The 20,000-nt window shown below is 43.5% G+C and overlaps 3 protein-coding genes across 6 annotated transcripts in view; 2 read left to right on the top strand and 1 right to left on the bottom strand.

Annotated features, from left to right (window-relative positions):
• The window catches only part of LOC306755497 (6-phosphofructo-2-kinase/fructose-2,6-bisphosphatase 1-like), a 27,145-nt gene extending 24,438 nt beyond the window's left edge, over window positions 1–2,707 (bottom strand). For 2 of the 4 annotated variants that reach the window (XM_079239898.1, XM_079239899.1), the window contains exons 1-2: window positions 2,580–2,646; window positions 2,346–2,360 (exon numbers count right to left, since the gene is read on the bottom strand). In XM_079239898.1, the coding sequence (XP_079096024.1) occupies window positions 2,346–2,360; window positions 2,580–2,631 (67 nt within the window). In that variant the 5' untranslated portion in view covers window positions 2,632–2,646. Of the gene's footprint in view, window positions 1–2,345; window positions 2,361–2,579 lie in introns of all 4 variants that reach the window. The other 2 variants (XM_079239900.1, XM_079239901.1) reach the window with 2 other exon arrangements.
• LOC306755498 (6-phosphofructo-2-kinase/fructose-2,6-bisphosphatase-like) overlaps window positions 1–20,000 on the top strand; it is a gene marked incomplete at its 3' end in the record, with an annotated part of 158,060 nt that overhangs the window by 79,255 nt on the left and 58,805 nt on the right. The window lies entirely within an intron of this gene.
• Window positions 14,799–16,397, top strand: LOC306755321 (UDP-glucuronosyltransferase 2B17-like; the record flags this gene model as incomplete). The annotated part of the gene is made up of 1 exon (XM_079239674.1): window positions 14,799–16,397. The coding sequence occupies one exon, from the start codon at window positions 14,799–14,801 to the stop codon at window positions 16,395–16,397; it is 1,599 nt and encodes a 532-aa protein (XP_079095800.1).

The following is a 20,000-nucleotide window of genomic DNA, read 5'->3' as shown; positions in this document are numbered from 1 at the left end:
GTCCTGCAACAGGACAATGAGCCAAAACACACAGCTAAAAATGCCCAAAAATAGCCAAGAGGGAAACATTGGACTATTCTAAAGTGGCCTTCTATGACCTAAATCCTATTGAGCATCTTTGAAAGGAGCTAAAACATGGCATCTGAAGACATCCAAACCGGAGACATTTGACATTGTTTGCTCATGAGGAGTGGGCCCAAATACCTGCTGAGAGGTGCAGAAGTCTCAGTGACAATTACAGGAAACGTTTGATTTGATTTGCTGTGATTGCCTCAAAAGGTTGTATTAAAATATTAAGTTAAGTTTACCTTGTTTTAGGCCAAGCCTGTTTCATGAGTTTATTTTTAAATGCATGGTTGAAAAGCAATGTCTGACTTTCATTGGTTCAATTTCATTGAATTTTTATTTATTCTGACAGGTATAAGATCTACTGTAAGCTAAGTGTGGAAATGTGCCTTGAAAAGCTGAGCTTTTCTGCTTGCTCTTAAAAGTGGATAAGAACTTGGAGTTTGGCAGATTGATCCATCATGGAGGGGCAACAGAGGACCAACGTTTAGCAACTGATTTTGTGCCGCTTGGTTGTGGGAGCATTTTGCGTCTTTTACTGGCAGAGCATAACTGTCTAGAAGAACTGTAGCTCTGGATTAAGCAGTGAAGGGAGACAGGAGCCGTTTAGGTTGTTGTTTTGTAAACCAGAAGCAAAGCTTTTAATTTGATGTGTGTTGAAACTGGAAGCCAGTAAAGAATAATCAACAGTGGAGTAACATGAGCTCTTTTGGGCTGGTTGAAGACCAGACATGCTGCTGCATTCTGAATCATCTGCAAAGGTTTAACTGAGCATGCAGGCAGACCTGCCGGTAAGGAACTGCAGTAATCGATACGGGAAATGACCTGAAACACGAGCTGTGTTGTGTATTCTGTCAGATAGGTCCTGATGTAGAGCGAGACTGGGCAACCAAGGTGAACATGGACTTCTAAGGTCAGCTGGTTGTCCACCATGACACCAAGATTCCTGGTAGAAGACATAGGTCTACGTGGATAATTATTTAATCAATCTAACTGATATCAATCTGATCAGAGTTTTTCAGCTCCGCAAAGCCCCTGAAAATGGAAAAAATTAACCATGTATATTAGATGATGCAGGAGACGGACAAACGTGTCCGTTCGTCTGCACATCTGTCTGCTGCATGGAACATAATGGGATCTGATTTTGATTCCAGTGACAAAAGCTGACTTTGGGTGTGGAGGTGCTTTGAAACAAATCCATCCATAGCTCCTTGTAGACATTGTTTGTTTTTTTTATGTTTTTTATAATCAGCATTTCTTTCAGATGTCAGCCAGCCCAGGGATGAACTGTCAGTGCAACCAAAGCAAAGTCTTTCCATAGGAGACGTGGTTTGCAGTTCACGCTTGGCTTGAATACTAAAAGAAAAAACTGGACTGTATATTATTAACGTTGCCGACATTTTAGCCCACCTGAAACCACAGACACTCATGATGCACCATCTAGATGCAAGAACTGGAAGAAATGACTCCTGCTTTTTCCATCTATGTCAAATCTGAGAAGCACGAACATGTAACGATCCATCACGGCACAGTAGCTACTGCCACATTGCCTTTAATTGTGTGTTTAGTTGTGTTACTTATTTGAAGTTTAGATGGCAAATACTGTTACATCCCACTGCGATGGATAACAAATGATTTTATTTTACAAAGTACTGAAGTGCTGAACTGTTGGCTTAATTATACAGTGAATTTGTTATTTTCTCATAAATGTGTCTCTCCGTTCTGAGTTTATGATCAAACTCAGACTCGTTTGCCACAGCAGGTGATTTAAAAAGGGCGCTCACGCCAAACACACCCGGCTGATTGCCCGTTTTAAATAGAGACCCAGTTAGAAGAGTGGTTTCACTGGACAATAAGTGGTGCAAACACAGTGTTTCCTTTTTGAGGATGATCTCAGCCAATCAGAAAAGGAGCAACATGCAAAGGCTGCTGGGAAACTGAGTTCAATGCATTCTGCCACAAACAGCAGCCATGCAGGTTTTGTCTTTTCATCAGTTTCTGCTCATTCTGGTTCCCCTCTTACGTATACAGACACGAAGGATGATTGATAAACTTATTGATGAAGTATTCCAGTTCTCAGTCTGGTTCGGATTCATGCACACATAACAGTGGAAGAGGAGTTTTACCAGAATTGGGCAAATTTATACACCACAAAGCATCTTTCCTCTGGCTTTTCTTTGAGGCAAGCTGTCGGACCTGTTGGAGAACCCCAACCTTTCCACAAAGCCACTCCGCATTCAGATCACTCATGCATTGAAGTGTACTTAAGTATTTATTACCTGTAAACAAAGTACCTGGGAAAAATATAGAAAAGTACTGCTTAAACCAGGCTCCTCTCAACTTCCTGTGTGTTTATTTTTACCAGCTGATGACAGTTTGTTTGGTTAAAGGGAAGTTAGTGTTTCTTGTCTGCATGAAGCATAAACACGTGTCTTTATTTCTCCTGGTCAGAGTGAAGTCGGCTGTGGGCCAGATGGTGTATGAGGTGTGTTTGTAGAGGGAGTGTATCTCACCTGCGCTGTCACATCTGCGGCGCCGCACGTTTTCCGCCTGAGGAAGTTCCATTCTTCACAAACCCTGCAGCCAAGCAAACAGTCGACAAGCTAAACGGGATTATTTGGCGAGCAGCAACAGAGCTGATGCTCTTTTTTAAGAAACTGAACCCCCGTGCCAAAGCATTTTCAGCCCACCCCCCACCTCTCTGAGCCCTCTCCTTTCACGACTCATGGGACATATGATAGCAGCCTGCCGGGCTTGTCCTTTAATGTTTGTCAGGGCCAGAGTTCACAACGTGCACACATGGCAGAACTCAGAGGGAGCGTCAGGGAAGAGGCAAAGGTTGCTGAGGAGTTGATGCACATTCAGATGAAGACTCGGCAACATTTCTGCTTCAAAGCTGCAGCCAGAAGCAGACAGGCCGTTTTAATGCACAGCAGTTGCTGTTGGCTTTGTGATATGTTTAGCCTCACTGCTCAACAGCTGGGAAAGGCTTGACATTTGAAATGAAAACCAAGACATGACTGTCACGGACCGTTGTTTTGAAACAAGCACACTGGGTAACACGTTTTACAGGCTGAGGGAGTTTTTGGTAAAAAACCAAATCTGTTCTAGTCTGACAGATGTTATTCATCATGATATAAGAGAACAAACTATATGAAAACAACTTCATACACAATACTATGAAGTGTTCTGCTGATAACATGATAACCACCTGTTTTAACATCCTCATCACAAAGCTATGCCCTTTTCTGCTGCTTGTTCAAAATGACTTGCTGTTCAATAAATGTTGGTGTTTAGACAAAGCTGAAATGTGATATTAGTACAGAAGTAAGAGAATCAAGGTGTGTCTTACTGTGTCAGTAAATCTACCTGGAACACAGTAGGAAATGAGAATGTTATCTCCTAATTTCAGGTCCTCTCAGTGTTTAACAGAAAGTAGACCCTGATTGTCAGGATCCGGTTGCCCTCATGTGTTTCACCTGTGCTTCTCTCTCTCTCGTGGATGTTTATGTGCCTGGCTGTTTCTTATTCTTTGCCAGACTGTTTTGTGTTTCTCAGTGACAGTGGGACATTTGCCGAGCAGACTTCCAGCACCCACTACCTCTTGCTCCTCCCTAATCCTTGATTTCCAAATTGTTGTTGGGGGGGGGGGTTCTTCTCCGTTTCTGCACTCATTGACTCCGGTTCTGAATAAAGCCTGCTGGACCACGATTTGGTCTGGAGGCATTATATCCCCCCTTTGCAGCCACCTCTCTTAATGGTCAGATCATCTCTACCATTAAATTTCGCACTGAGCCTGTTCATGTTGTTGTTTCCGGTAACCACCATGAGCACGCCCGGTTTTTTTATTCCCCTCAACATCCTATTGTGTTTGGCCTCCACTGGTTAACCCAGCACTACCCTGTTATTGACAGGAGCTCTGGTCTTGGTTTTGGGTGGAGGTTAGGGTTGCCACCCGTCCCTTTAAATACAGAATCGTCCTTTAATTGACAGACAAATGTTGCATCCTGTGCGTATTGAACCAATACGGGACGCACTTTGTTCCATATTTTCATAACTTTCCAGCAGCTACACACGTCGGTTACACACATCAACACTCAATCTGAAAATAATTAATTAAATTGAAAACACAGCAGTCAGCAAAAAGGTTTTTTCGTGCAGAATCTGCGACGATGCAGCCTCCTCCCCTCTGCGTGTGTTGGACAGTCCCGGTTGCCTAGAGACAGACAGCGTCAGTGAAGATGTTTATAAGTCAGATTGTACAACGTGTCAGTGACTGTTCAGTCACGCACGGTGGACTGTCTGACATCTAAGCATCAGGAGAGCATTCATTTATACTGTAGGCATAAAATAATAATTACATTAGCAAATATAAATACCACATATGTCAAAGTGGACTGAACTATTTATCAGAAAACCTTGCCCTTATGTTTTGGTTTTATTGTTTTTATGCATGATTTTTGCATAAAGGCAGCAGGTTTGGGAGTATGAGGCTCGAACTGACTAACACTGGCACCAGCAACAGCAACAAGGAGGGACAGCGTTGCAGTACAGGACGACAGCGACGACTGTGGCTGCTTACGGGGGCACGAAAAGAACACCGGGACACGAGTCAGAACTGGAGCAAGGATCACCAGCCTGGAGAGAACCCAATCCCAACGAACAGCTAAGTCAAGGGAAGGTTGACACTCTTAGCTGTTGGGTGTGGGTGGCTGGATGTGTGGTCTTCCCTGGCAGCACCGTGGCTAAATCCAAGGCGGGCAGTGGCACAAATATCAGCGTGCATCCAGGAGGACACGCCCCATGCTGGTTGCAGTTGATTCCCCCCTGCAGGACACTGGACTGCCCAAGGCTGACCCAACTTCCCTGCCCTTGTGTGGGACAATTTTTAGAGGATTGTCTTAAGGAAAAGACTTTCTTTTTACCTATAGACTTTTAATAAAAGAATGTTTTTCCCCCTGACATTTGTCTGACATTCCGTTCCTTAGTAGTGGGAAGTCGTCTGGAATCACAAGAACTCTGTGTGACACATATACCCATTAAAATGTATTTTCAGTGGATGAAAAGCTAATAAATACACGTAAATACATACATAGCCTAGCTAAACGGAAACGTTTATTTTTTTCATTTCCATTTCCTGCATTAAAATGTTTAGAGCTTTATGTTTTTAAGTCAGTTTTTAAGGAATCTGTCGTAAGTGATCAATTCAATAAATGAGACTTTTTTATTGGTGTTGTTAAACTGTTATAACATAAGTTCCCTTCAAGTCATGAAGCAGCAAACAGAAACAGTCCAATATGTAGGTTTAAACGAGGAGCTGCATTTCACGGCCCGACACAGAATCTAGGCGTCGTCATCACCGTGGTCCCACACAGTAAACATTTTATAACAAACATTTATTTCCGTTTCTTTTTTCTTTTTTCAAGTACAAAACTCACTAAATATACTAAAGTAGGCTAGAGGAGCTATTTTATGTTGGCTTCTATAGTTTCTATGTCAAACAGCTGTTAAGTAGCACGTTTCTCTCACTCACCTGTCAGCTGATCTGAACCAGCTGATTAACACGTTGCTATAGTAACGCCTGTAACGGAATGATAGGACAGTGATTGAATTTGCCCAGCTATCAGTGGTCACGGTATGCATTATATAAATGTGTCATCCCACTCCTCCCCTCTTACCACATGCAGGTGAAGTGACGCAGGTGTAATTATTTGTAAAGTTCAATTTTGCACACTCCACACACAGAAATCTTCTTTGTGGTTAATCAACTGCACAATAGCTAAATATTGTGCATACGGCACTTTATATAATAAAGTATTTTCTTCATATGTTAGTAGAGATCCATGTAATCACAGCTCTATGTTGCCTAATTAACTACACTTCATATCCAACAATGTTGCACAACAAAGAATGTATTCATTGCAAATAAAGCGACTGTATTACTGTGCCATCGACCTTCTGCCTGGGTCCTCTCTGCCCAAAGCCCAGCTTTACAGCCTGTCTAAACCTGAGTGGGAGGCCATGGAGCAGAACATTTCGGGCTCGCTCAGTTCTGGTATTATCCGGCCATCCACTTCTCCAGCAGGGGCAGGCTTCTTCTTTGTGGAGAAAAAGGATAAGACTCTCCGCCCTTGCATAGACTATCGTGGACTTAATGAAATCCCTATTAAGAACAAGTACCCTCTGCCTTTGATGAACTCTGCTTTTGAAGTCCTATAGGAAGCCTGGATTTTCACTAAGTTGGATCTACGTAGCACCTATCACCTTGTGCGCATCCGTGAAAGTGATGAGTGAAAGACCGCCTTCAACCCACCCCTCGGACACTTTGAGTATCTTGTAATGCCTTTTGGTTTGACTAATGCACCTGCTGTGATTCAGTGTTTAGTCAATGATGTCCTCAGAGACTTTCTCCACCACTTTGTGTTTGTCTATTTGGACGATATTTTGATTTTCTCTCGCAATCTGGCCGAACATAGGTGGCATGTTCGGCTGGGTCCTGCTTCTGCTCCTGGAGAACCGTCTTTTTGTGAAGGCTGAGAAATGTGACTACCACACTAATTCTGTGTACTTTCTTGGTTTTGTGGTGGCGGGTGGGGAGTTGAGACCAGACCCCAACAAAGTAAAGGCTGTACTGGAGTGGCCTACCCCCTCCACTCGCAAACAGCTTCAATGTTTCCTTGGCTTTGCTAATTTTTGTCGTCGTTTCATTCATAACTATAGTTCTGTTGTTGCTCCCTTAACTGTTCTCACTTCATCTTCTGTCACTCTCCGTTGGTCAGCTGGTGCAGATGCCGCTTTTGAACGGCTTAAGACTCTGTTTACCTCTGCGCCTGTCCTGATTTAGCCTGACCCCTTCTGCCAGTTCATTGTTGAGGTTGATGCATCTGCGTCTGGAGTCGGAGCTGTCCTTTCCCAGCACTCTGACGGGAAACTCCACCCATGTGCTTTCTTTTCTAGGCGGTTGCTGCCAGCCAAACAAAACTACGATGTGGGTAATAGAGACCTCCTGGCCATTAAACTGGCTTTGGAAGAATGGAGGCACTGGCTGGAGGGGGTAGAACACCCTTTCGTGGTCTGGACCGACCATAACAATTTAGCCTACATCTGGATGGCTAAACGGCTGAACTCAAGGTAGGCACAATGGGTTCTTTTCTTTGATCGGTTTCGTTTCTCTATTTCCTAGCGCCCAGCTCCAGAAATGGTAAGCCAGACGCCCTTTCCGGGCAGTTTGAGGCAGCTGAGACCTCCAGGGTACCTACAGCCACCGTCCCACCTTCCAGTGTGGTGGGCGCCCTCTCCTGGCGCTTCTGGTGGCCTACCCTGGCCAAAGATATCCAGGACTTTGTAGCTGCCTGCCCCGTCTGTGCCCGAAGCAAGTCCAGCAACCAGCCTTCTGCAGGCCAGTTACAGCCACTCCCCGTTGTTGGAAATGTGAAAGGAAGAACTGATTTAATTCTGGTGGAGATTCGTATTACCATTTGGATCCACGAACTTTTTAAAGGTCTCGGCGGAGATTTGCGCTCTCTGAGTGCTTTTCTAGTTTACAGCTTTTTCCACCAACGATTTTCTCTTTCTCGGCTGTTTAGCAGGAGGAGGCAAATAAACCGAGCCGGGTCGGGAAATCCTTCCTGCATTTTCTCAGCCATGTTTGCCTTCCGAGTTTCTTCTTCACTACTTTGTATTTCCATCCTAACATGCTGTTTATATGCAGGGTGTGGCTATCAGGAATGTACTGCTGGAGGGGGAGGAGGGGAGCCAGGAAAAGAAGCTTACAAAACATAAGAAATGAACAACCTCAATTCGGCCCGAACGTTTGGATTGTTTAGAGTTTTTTACATATTTACAGTAAACTGAGGGATCTAACTATATTTCTTATTGTTCATGATAACAAAATGTATAAACTACTATCAGGACGAGGAACCACTTCACCCATAGTAAAAAAAAATGTCTGAGCAAGATTACCTACCCCAGCTTTAAACGCATCCTGCTTTTATCGAGTCCTACCCAGTTTTTCAGCCAGTCTAGTAAGACGTTATGGTCGACTGTGTCAAAAGCAGGACTGAGGAGTACAAGGACTGAAATGTTGCTGCTATCTGTGCTTAAGCAGATTCAAGACCTTAACTAGAGCGGTCTCATTGCTGTGGTGTGGCCGAAAACCTGACTGGTAGACATCAAAACAGCTATTTAGTGTCAGAAAGTTGTGTAACTGTTGAAGAGCAGCTTTTTCTATAATCTTACTGAGAAAGGAGAGATTCAATAAAGGCCTGTAGCTGATCATTGATTGACAAGTCTGAGTTTTTCTTATTCAGTAGTGGCTTGACAACGGCTGTTTTTAAGGAAAAGAATGAAAGGAAAGAAACCTGAAAGCAAAGACACATTTACAATTTGTAAAATATCTGAGGTCATACAGCTGGAAAAACCCTGTTGGCAGGACATCAAGACAGTGCCAAGCAATTTCATTATCAGTGTAAATAATAATTCTAGACATTTAAATACATCTTGAAAGTTTTTATTTTTTATTTTTTGCTGTATGGCATTTTTAATGACACCAGTAATACACATTACCGATATTTACACATCTTAACAAGTATTAAAATAGGCCTTGTGGGCGCAGAGACCCTCATCTAATGATGGGAGTGACACTTTCATGCAGAGGGTTGATATATAGACACAGCGCTCATATTGTTTCCCATGAATATAAATATAAAATCCAGTCGAAAACAGAAGTTTTATTATGATTTGGTTTGCAGTGCCACTGCAGAGCAAAGTAAAGCAGGCGGTTTGACAGAAAAGTTCAGCGAGGATCATGAAGTTATACATTCACCTGTGGTTTGCTGAAGGAGGGTGGTATGACAACCAGCTTGGACATTGGATTCCCCTCAGTCTCTTCTGGGAGTCACAGAGACCGAGGCAACTTGAGGTGAGCTTAAATTCTTTTTAACTTTTTTTACTGACTGTATGTTTTCTCCTTATAATTTATGTAGATTTGCACATACAAGGTTTCAGTTTTCATTTATCACAGCTAAATTAATCTTTTCACCACATCCTGCTGTAGCTGAATGCTCTCCTGATATGTTGGTCAGGATGTGGTGACAAACAGTAAAAAACACTTTCAAACCAGATTGTGAACACTGTATTGGCACATTTTGTTCTGCAGTAACAAAGATAAGAGATGATATAAGACAAAATATAAGAGACAAATAGTTCTTACAAATGCATTTGTTTTTTAATCCAACTTTAAAAGTTTACAAAATATGTGGCCTTCACCAAAAACCTCACCTCTTGGATTCTTTCTTAGGTAAGAACAAATCCTACTAATGCTGAGGAGGACTCTTACGAACATCTGAGTGAGGAACATCTGAACAAAATCAGTGTTTGTGGTGTTTTTCTGCAGTTTCATTAATCAAAATACAATAATAAAGTTACAGTAATGTTTTTGCTTGATTGTTACATGACTTTTGATAAAATCGTATTTGGCTATTTAAGGATAAATAGAAAGCTTTTATAGTATCCTAATGTTATACTTCCCTCTGGAAAAATTTAGCTATTTTTCATCCATTACATTTATTCAAGAAATGGCAGCCGAGACGCATAGCTGCTCCTGCTAAGAGTATCAGTCCATTAGACTGCACACTGATTAATTTCTTTAACCGCTAAATCCCTCTATGAATGTCCACGTCACCTTCAAATCCCAGATGCACCTGCTGAATATAGAATTTAATCATTCAAATTCATTACAACAGTGTCTTTATAAAATAATAAGATATTTTATGAAGAAATTAGAAGAATTGAAGAATGAATCAGATGCAGCACTCCTTCAGTAGATGAACTGCATCCTAAAATGATGCCACAGCAGGTAGAAATTTGCTTTACCATGTGTAGAAGGCACAGCAGGCTATGTAAAAATCATTCATTTTACAGTCTACCACCTTCCTCTTTAGCCATGACACCACAAGGACATGCATGCTGACATGCTCATGGGACTGCAGGCTGCTTCCAAGTTTAGGAGTTGATGCCACGTTTGACCATGAAGCTGTTTTTATTTAATCTGAAGCTCATCATGTGGTTATTTACAACTACTTTAACACTGTAAAAAGTAGGAAAATAAGGCTTCAGTGCACATCTGTATTATCATCTTTCTTTTTTATTTAACTTTTTGTCATTATGCACATTTTTCTCCTTGTCAGGAAGGAAATGCTTTTATGGGCATTTTTGTTGACTATGCAAATTAAAGCCGGCTGGACCGTCCTTTTGACCTCTGAGAGGTTGAAATTTCCGAAGTTTCCAGTTTCCGAAAAAAGAAATGAACGAAGTTGTGTTCTACGAATATGTTCATGAGTCGGAGGGTTTTTGTGAAAGACTTCTCAAGTTCAACTTAAGAACAAATTTGGGAAGATTTGTAAGAAAATGTTGGTGAATGAGGCCCTCAGGACTGATATCTGGACAGATTTTGACTTGTTTAACTGGTTTTTAGCATTATTGCATTATTTTAGGAAAGATCTAACTGAGAAAATGGACAAATTCAAAGAAGAAGGAACACAGATAAACATGCAAGAAGGTTTTGGCTGTTAAAAAAAATGTGTGCAACAATTTGTCAAGAATTTGATTGTGTTGCCTGATTACCTGATTACCAACCTCCCGTGGGCTCACCATCTGCAGGAGGAGCCGTAGGGGTCGGGTGCAATGTGAGCTGGGCAGCAGCAAGAGGCAGGGACCCTGACGGGTCCGATCCCCGGCTGCAGAAGCTGGCTCTAGGGACGTGGAACGTCACCTCTCTGGTGGGGAAGGAGCCTGAGCTTGTGCGCGAGGTTGAGCGGTTCCGACTAGATATAGTTGGACTCACCTCGACGCATGGCTTGGGCTCTGGAACCAGTACCCTCGAGAGGGGCTGGACCTTCTTCCACTCTGGAGTTGCTCATGGTGAGAGGCGCCGAGCAGGTGTGGGCATTCTCATCAGCCCCCAGCTTGGTGCCTACATGTTGGGGTTTACCCCGGTGGATGAAAGGGTAGTTTCCCTCCGCCTCCGGGTGGGGAGACGGGTCCTGACTGTTGTCTGTGCTTATGCACCGAACAGCAGTTCAGAGTACCCACCCTTTCTGGGGTCCTTGGAGGGAGTGCTGGAGGGTGCTCCTTCTGGGGACTCCATTGTTCTGCTGGGGGACTTCAATGCTCATGTGGGCAATGACAGTGAGACCTGGAGGGGAGTGATTGGGAGGCATGGTCCCCCCCCTCTGAACCCAAATGGTGTTTTGTTATTGGACTTCTGTGCTCGTCATGGATTGTCTATAACGAACACCATGTTCCAGCATAAGAGTGTCCATATGTACACCTGGCATCAGGATTCCCTGGGCCGCAGTTCAATGATCGACTTTGTAGTCGTATCATCGGACCTGCGGCCACATGCCTTGGACACTCGGGTGAAGAGGGGGGCGGAGCTGTCAACTGATCACCACCTGGTGGTGAGTTGGCTCAGATGGTGGGGGAGGAAGCCGGTCAGAGCTGGCAGGCCCAAACGTGTTGTGAGGGTCTGCTGGGAACGTCTGGCTGAGTCCCCTGTCAGAGCGAGCTTCAACTCCCACCTTCAGCAGAGCTTCGAACATGTCCCGGGTGAGGCGGGGGACATTGAGTCCGAATGGGCTGTGTTCCGTGCCTCTATTGCTGAGGCGGCCAGCCGGAGCTGTGGCTGCAAGGTCGTTGGTGCCTGTCGTGGCGGTAATCCCAGGACTCGTTGGTGGACACCAGCAGTGAGGGATGCCGTCAAGCTGAAGAAGGAGTCCTATCGGGCCTTCTTGGCCTGTGGGACTCTGGAGGCAGCTGATGGGTACCGACGGGCTAAGCGGCATGCGGCTTCGGCCGTTGCCGAGGCAAAAACTCGGGCATGGGAGGAGTTCGGCGAGGCCATGGAGAAAGACTTCCGGACGGCTTCGAGGAGATTCTGGTCCACCATCCGGCGGCTCGGGGGGGGAAGCAGTGCTCCATCAATACTGTGTACAGTGGAGATGGGGTGCTGCTGATCTCAACTCGGGACGTTGTGGGTCGGTGGAGGGAATACTTCGAAGACCTCCTCAATCCTACCAACACGTCTTCCCATGAGGGAGCAGAGCTGGTGGACTCAGGGGTGGACTCTCCTATCTCTGGGGCTGAAGTCGCTGAGGTGGTCAAAAAGCTCCTTGGCGGCAAGGCCCCAGGGGTGGATGAGATCCGCCCGGAGTTCCTTAAGGCTCTGGATGCTATGGGGCTGTCCTGGCTGACACGCCTTTGCAGCATCGCGTGGACATCGGGGGCAGTACCGCTGGATTGGCAGACTGGGGTGGTGGTCCCCCTTTTTAAGAAGGGGGACCGGAGGGTGTGTTCCAATTACAGGGGAATCACACTCCTCAGCCTCCCTGGTAAGGTCTATTCAGGGGTCCTGGAGAGGAGGGTCCGCCGGATAGTCGAATCTCGGATTGAGGAGGAGCAGTGTGGTTTTCGTCCTGGTCGTGGAACAGTGGACCAGCTCTATACCCTCTCTGGGGTCCTGGAGGGGGCATGGGAGTTTGCCCAACCAGTCTACATGTGCTTTGTGGACCTGGAGAAGGCATTCGACCGTGTCCCCCGGAGGCTCCTGTGGGGGGTACTCCGGGAGTATGGGGTACCGGACCCCCTTGTACGAGCTGTCCGGTCCCTGTACGACAGGTGTCAGAGCTTGGTCCGCATAGTAAGTCGGATTCGTTTCCGGTGAGGGTTGGACTCCGCCAAGGCTGCCCTTTATCACCGATTCTGTTCATAACTTATATGGACAGAATTTCTAGGCGCAGCCGAGGTGTTGAGGGGATCCGACTTGGTGGCCTCAGGATTGGGTCCCTGCTTTTTGCGGATGACGTGGTCCTGTTGGCTTCATCTGGTCGTGATCTCCAGCTCTCGCTTGAGCGATTCGTGGCCAAGTGTGAAGCGGCTGGGATGAGAATCAGCACCTCAAAATCTGAGACCATGGTCCTCAGCCGGAATAGGGTGAATTGCCCTCTCCGGGTCGGGAGTCAGGTCCTGCCTCAAGTGGAGGAGTTTAAATATCTCGGGGTCTTGTTCACGAGTGAGGGAAGGATGGAGCGTGAGATCGACAGACGGATCGGTGCGGCGTCTGCAGTAATGCGGGCTCTGCGCCGGTCTGTCGTGGTGAAGAAGGAGCTGAGCCAGAAGGCGAAGCTCTCGATTTATCAGTCGATCTACGTTCCTACCCTCACCTATGGTCATGAGCTGTGGGTCGTGACCGAAAGAACGAGATCTCGTATACAGGCGGCTGAAATGAGTTTCCTCCGCAGGGTGTCCGGGCTCTCCCTTAGAGACAGGGTGAGGAGCTCAGTCATCCGGGAGGGGCTCAGAGTAGAGCCGCTGCTCCTTCGCATCGAGAGGAACCAGTTGAGGTGGCTCGGGCATCTGGTCAGGATGCCTCCTGGACGCCTCCCTGGTGAGGTGTTCCAGGCACGTCCCTCGGGGAGGAGACCCCGGGGAAGACCCAGGACACGCTGGAGGGATTACATCTCTCGGCTGGCCTGGGAACGCCTCGGGATCCCCCCCGCAGAGTTGGCAAATGTGGCTGGGGAGAGGGAAGTCTGGGCTTCCCTGCTTAGGCTGCTGCCCCTGCGACCCGACCCCGGATAAGCGGCAGAAGATGGATGGATGGATGGATGGCCTGATTACCATTTTACTGACTGATTAAACTTTATATGATGACATAACAACTTCAAGAACAAGGCGTTTGTGGTGTGATTTTTATCTGGAAAGTACTTGCAGAAGAAGAAGTGAGTGATTAGGGTTGCACAGTTAAATTTACATTTAGAGTTTAGAAATCCTCCTAGTTTAGATTACACATTCAGCACATTGATCTCCAGAATGTATTTAACAGCATAATAACCTCGAAATAATGAAAACTTCACTTTTTTTCTTAGTACAAAAAAGTACAAGTATATAATTAACATGTTTACATTAAATGAACTATTGTTTTAGAAGACAATATAAATTTGAAATGAATAGAGAAAATTGTGTTTACTTGTAGTGAATGAGGTGTTTTAAGAATGGGCCAGTCAATTTTCTTGACTCTTCTTGGCCAGTGGTCTTTTCTCCCCCCTAGTGAGCCATTGTTGTAACTGCGTGACATTCAGGTGGTTTGGTCGAGAGGGCCGTGGCTGCAGGCGGGAGAATGAGGCGGGGCTGGATCATCATTTTGATTGGATTAACCCCAACCCTAACTCTAACCTTAACCCCACGCCCATTTGACATCCAACTATGCCCATTGGACGTCCAACCCCACCCAATATCCAGCCCCGCTCCATTCTCCAGGCTGCAGCTGGGGCTTATTGGTTTGGTCTACCTGAGTGAAGCGCAGGCTGAAAGCAAATCAGACCAAAGGAAGGTGGGAAATTTTTTAGAAAGTCTCCAGGACTGTTCTGGATCTGAATGCGGCTTAAGACAAGCAGATAAGTTTCATGTCAGTTTGTTTCATTTGTTGAGCAAATACCATGTATAGTTTTGTTTTGTTAGTAGTGTCCACCTTTATATCAGAATGCATCAGACTACCGTAACTTTTGTAAAATAGGTGCTGATTTTCTTATGCTTATTTATGATGGGTTGCTCATGACAAATTTTAACAACTACTTTATAAACCAATTAAAATCTAATAAAACAGTTCTATAAAATAGACCGAATCTTTACAGAAAACAACTAATTCATTGTATCTCTGTATCTCTTTTACAGTGATGGGTTTGTACTCAGCTGTGGCGTTCTTCCTGCTGTGTTCTGCATCTCTGCCTTCTAGTGGCGATGGTGGGGAGGTATTAGTTTTTCCAGTAGATGGGAGTCACTGGATTAACATGAAAATCCTTCTGGAGGCCCTACATTCTCAGGGCCACCAGATCACAGTGCTTCGATCCTCCACCAGCTGGTACGTTTCTGAATTTTCGCCCTGTTACACCTCCATCACCATCCCCCAGGAACAGCCCCAAAACATTGAGAGCCAAGAGTTTATGACTTCTTTCTTGAAGAGGTCCATGGTAATCCGTCAAAATCAAGGCTCTCTGTGGGCATTTTTTGAATTTTATAGGAATACTTTCAACTTGTTTGGTGAAAACCAGCAGACTGTGGCAAAGCTGGTCGCCAACATTTTTGAGAATAAAACCCTGATGAAGGAGCTGGAGGACACTGGATATGACCTCGTTCTTACAGATCCTGCTTTTCCAGCTGGAGCGCTAGTGGCACATTATCTCAAGCTTCCCTTGGTTTTCAATGTACGTTGGATTTTAAGTGGAGAGGCACATTTTGCCATCGCTCCTTCCCCACTGTCCTACATTCCAGTAGTGTTCTCCTACTACTCTGACAAAATGGATTTTCTCCAGAGGCTCGGTAATATAATCTACCACAGTATGCTGGTTTACATGTACCACCATGTGACCAATCCGCCGTACCAGTCTGTGTGTGAGCACTATTTTGGACATAATGTCAGCACCATGTCTCTGATCCAAGCAGCTGATCTCTGGTTGATGAGGGTTGATTTCACCTTTGAGTTTCCTCGTCCCACAATGCCCAATGTCATCTACATTGGGGGCTTCCAGGGTAAGCCATCTAAACCTCTTCCATCAGATTTAGAGGGATTTCTTCAGAGCTCTGGTGAACATGGAGTGATTGTAATGACCCTGGGAACCCTACTGAGTGACCTTGGCCCTGACATATCAGAAACCATTGCCTCAGCATTTGCCAGCCTCCCTCAGAAGGTTCTGTGGAGGCATCTTGGGGAAAGACCAGTTACTCTTGGAAACAACACCATGCTAGTGGAATGGCTGCCCCAAAATGATATCCTCAGCCACCCTAAAACCAGGGTCTTTGTCACACATGGGGGTACCAATGGCCTCTATGAGGCCATCTACCATGCAGTCCCAGTTCTGGGAATCCCGCTAATCTTTGACCAGTATGACAACATGGTGCGTATGAAGGCCCGTGGTGTTGCTGAGATCGTCGAAGTGACGACAATGGATGTTAAATCTCTTACAAGTGCTCTGAAGAACATATTAGACCCAACAAAGCCCTACAAGCAGAACATGATCAAACTGTCAGAGCTCCATCATGACAAACCGATGAAACCAATCGACAGCGCTGTTTTCTGGATGGAGTACGTCATGAGACACAAAGGTGCAGCACACCTGCGCACTGAGTCATATAAACTGCCCTGGTATGCCTACCACAACGTGGATGTGATCGCAGTCCTTATGGCATTTGCTTTGTCAATCATTGCTTTCATTTGGGTTTTCTGTAGTTGTCTCATTAGATTACTGATAAAGACAAAGAAGTCCAAGCTTGAATAGATGGAGCGTGAACCACATGAAGCATCAATTGAGCAGGAGACGGATTTATTTTGGTTAATGGAATAACTGTGTAAAATAAAATGATGTGAATTAAAGTGTCTACAATAGTAGTATAGTTTCTGATATTAAAAGACAATCCTTGTTACACTTAGTAGAATACTGCTGATAGAAAATTATGTTAAAATTAAAATAGACATCTACAATCAAATAATTTTATCAGTAGTGCTTCTGAAGGCAGTCTTTACTGTGATAATATTAAACGTAGTGTTGCAATATGGTTTTAGTGGCTGATCTGACCCCTGGTCACAAAGAGCAACGCCTAATTTAAAATTTACATGAATAATTGGGGACATTTTAAAAATATGATGGCTAATGTTCATTTGTTCTATGTGAATAAGTGAAGTTTTGCTTTTCATTTACTTTGGCCATTTTTACACAGTCAGGTGATAAAAGTGTGTCAATAATCTCTCATAACTGAAATGAATTTTGAACTACTTAAAAATTGAAAAAGTGAACTATGAATGAAAAGTAACTATCTTAAACTAAATTAATATTGAGCTAGTCCATAATTAGCAGGATCAGTAACACAATGAAAATGATTGTACTCTGGGGTTTTTTTGGGAACAAGGTTGAATGATTTAACTGGTGTGATTCACTTCACACGTTAACCGTTGTTGGTGTGACAGCTGTAGACACCTAATAAAAGGATTTCTTGATTATATCCATTACTTAATACACATCTGGCAAGGGAACAGTTGTAGTGTTGTAATAAACTTCTTTATTAAATGAGCATTGTCCTAATTTCTGTAGAGTCAACATAAATACTCAATATGACTGCTATATATATATAATATCTGGGAATATTTGTTGTTGATATGACCACATTTTTTTTGTTGTTGGTTATTTCTGCACTTATTATTGAACAGTATCAGTATCATTACCCTTTTTTGGGGTTTAACCCCCGGTCATACATTATGTTCCAGAAATAGATTTTTTTTTAACAAATAAATAAATAAATAAAAAAAAGGTGGAAAACATGGTATTAAAATATTTTTTTTTCCTTCAGGCATTTCTAACATTGAACACTGCAGGGGGTGATTAGCCCTGTCCATTGTCCTGCCAACCTGTGTGAGAGTGTGTTTGGGCCCATTTCTGCTCTTTAAGACCTTCACTAATCATTACAGAGGCTTGGGAAGCGATATAATAAAGTTTTCCATTTAATCAGAAATAATCTATCTAGAGAATACTTTAAACATTTACTTCAGTTTCCAACTTGGCTGGGTCAAGTTGTCCCAGCAAATTTAACTGCAGAAAATTATTACAGAAGTCTCCTTTAATGATTCATGACCAGTGTGTTGCCACATACATGATGTTACAGCTCAGACACAAACAGACAGCACACATCTGAAATCCTTTTATATTTATTTAATCAAAGGTAAAGTGTTAACCAACAGGAAGATATTACACAGGATTTTAGAACTCTTTTGGGTTTACTATGTTCTTTCCACTACAACACCATCTTTACTGGTTCTATGTGGTGGCAAAATGAACTGGACTAACTTTCCATCCATGTTTAATCAATAAAAGGAAGGAATAAGCCACCAAGCCCTAAATTTCCTTCCTTTCTTGTTCCGTAGTTATAAAATCTCCCAGCAAGCAGGTTATGTTCAAGGAGTCAGTTGGCATGGTAGCAGACTCAGGGTTTGACCCTTTCTGTAATGGACAACCACAAGTTTTCTTCAACTCAACTAAACTAAACTCATTCTTTTTGAAAAGCACTTTTCATACAAAAAGTGGCACGAAGTTTTCTATATAAAACAAGTTTAAATCCAATATAAAACCTGACCATTTTAAAACACACCTCTGATCATAGCATCACTCTCTCAAATGCCTCATTCACACATAAACACACATGCAAATATTCAACACACATGCACTGACCACACTACCACAACCACCCACACACCCCGCCCCACTGTATACTCATATGGAAATAAACTGGTTCTTTTAAAAAAAGAAAATCGCTATCTTGGGAATCTGTTCATACCAGAACCCAGCCTGCTAATAACCAGAGGCCACAGCACTGGGAACTGCCCAGATCAGGCTGGGGTCTAAGCTACAGCCATAGGGCTGCAGTGCAAGACCCTCACAGTCACCCAGACATGGGCAATCAGCAGCACGACTGCACTGTGGCATAGTGGTTAGTACTGTCACCTCACTGCCTCAAGGCTTGAACAGCGGCCTCATCTACTGACAATGCATGCATCAGCGCTTCCATGCTGGCAAGAGAGAAACATATGGGAGGACTCTGGCGATGTTTTTAAAATGATAAGATTCTGCTTTTGTTTCATTTTTGATACATGGAATAAAATCCAGCTCAGAGCTGATGGGGACACCCAGATTTGTCACACGCTGAGATGTTTTAAAATTCTGTAGTTTGGATAAAATGATTTTCCTTTTGTCTTCAGTCGCTATAATTAAAACTTCAGTTTTGTCCTGGTTAAGCTGTTAAAGTTCTCTGCCTTCCATGACATTAAAGTTCTCTGCCTTCCATGACATTATATCTAGAATACAGATTTAAAAGGCTTTTACTGGTTCTACGTCACCAGGAAACATGGTGATGTAAAGGTGCATATTATCAGCATAGCTGTGAAAATCGTCATGCTTTCTGATGACATCACCAAAAGGCAGCATGTACCAACTAAACCAAATGATGACAAAAATGTGACTTTGAATACAAAATTAAATTAACAAACAAAAATGTTAAATAGAAAAAAACAAATTATTTTGGGATAAAAAAAAATGTGAAAGAATAGAAATAAATACAGACAAAAATAAAGATGAAAAGAAATAAAAAACATTTTTTTAAAAAAAAAGAGTGAAAATGGCATGAAAAAGTAATAAAACCGAAGCATTGAAAGAAAGTTTAAACAATTGAAAATAACATAAAAGAATATGTTGTCACATTTGATAGGTTTTCCAATAGAAAAAGAGCTATTTCATTTATTTATCTGCATAATAATTAGTTTATTGACATATTTTCATATTTCTGGATTTATTTGTGATTTTGGCAGATTCAGTTCTCGACAGCGTGTATTTGATCTGCTCAACAGTGCAAACAAAAATGCAACACATGCAGTTAAAACCACAACATGACCAGCTTTCTGAGACACACACACACACACACCTTATGCAGTGTTTTGAACAATTTTTAAATGATTTTATCAGAAATTATATCAAATCAAACTTTATTTATAAAGCACTTTTCCTTAAAAAAAACAGCACAAAGTGTTTGCATAAAATAAACACACACACTCTGGAGCATTAGACATTACAGTGCAATGACACACATGATCATACAGTTTTGTCCACACATCATCACACCCACAGTGCACATTTTGAAACCCCCAGCGTTGTGCCTACACCTTTTTGCAAACTGTCAACAAGTTGCAGATGCTCCTCGGGACGCAGTGATGCCCATTTAAGACAACTTCCTGTTTTCTGCAACATTTTTAGCATGCAGGAACAACATGAAACAAAAACAGGAATTGGTAAAAATTAAAGTGCACAATACAGCAGTACACAAGAAACACGGTTTAGTTT

The sequence above is a fragment of the Telmatherina bonti genome (genome assembly GCF_933228915.1).
Source record: "Telmatherina bonti genome assembly, chromosome: 4".
Taxonomy (NCBI): Eukaryota; Metazoa; Chordata; class Actinopteri; order Atheriniformes; family Telmatherinidae; genus Telmatherina; species Telmatherina bonti.
Note: the sequence above shows the minus strand (reverse complement) of the source record. Positions and strands in the feature narration are given on the sequence as shown.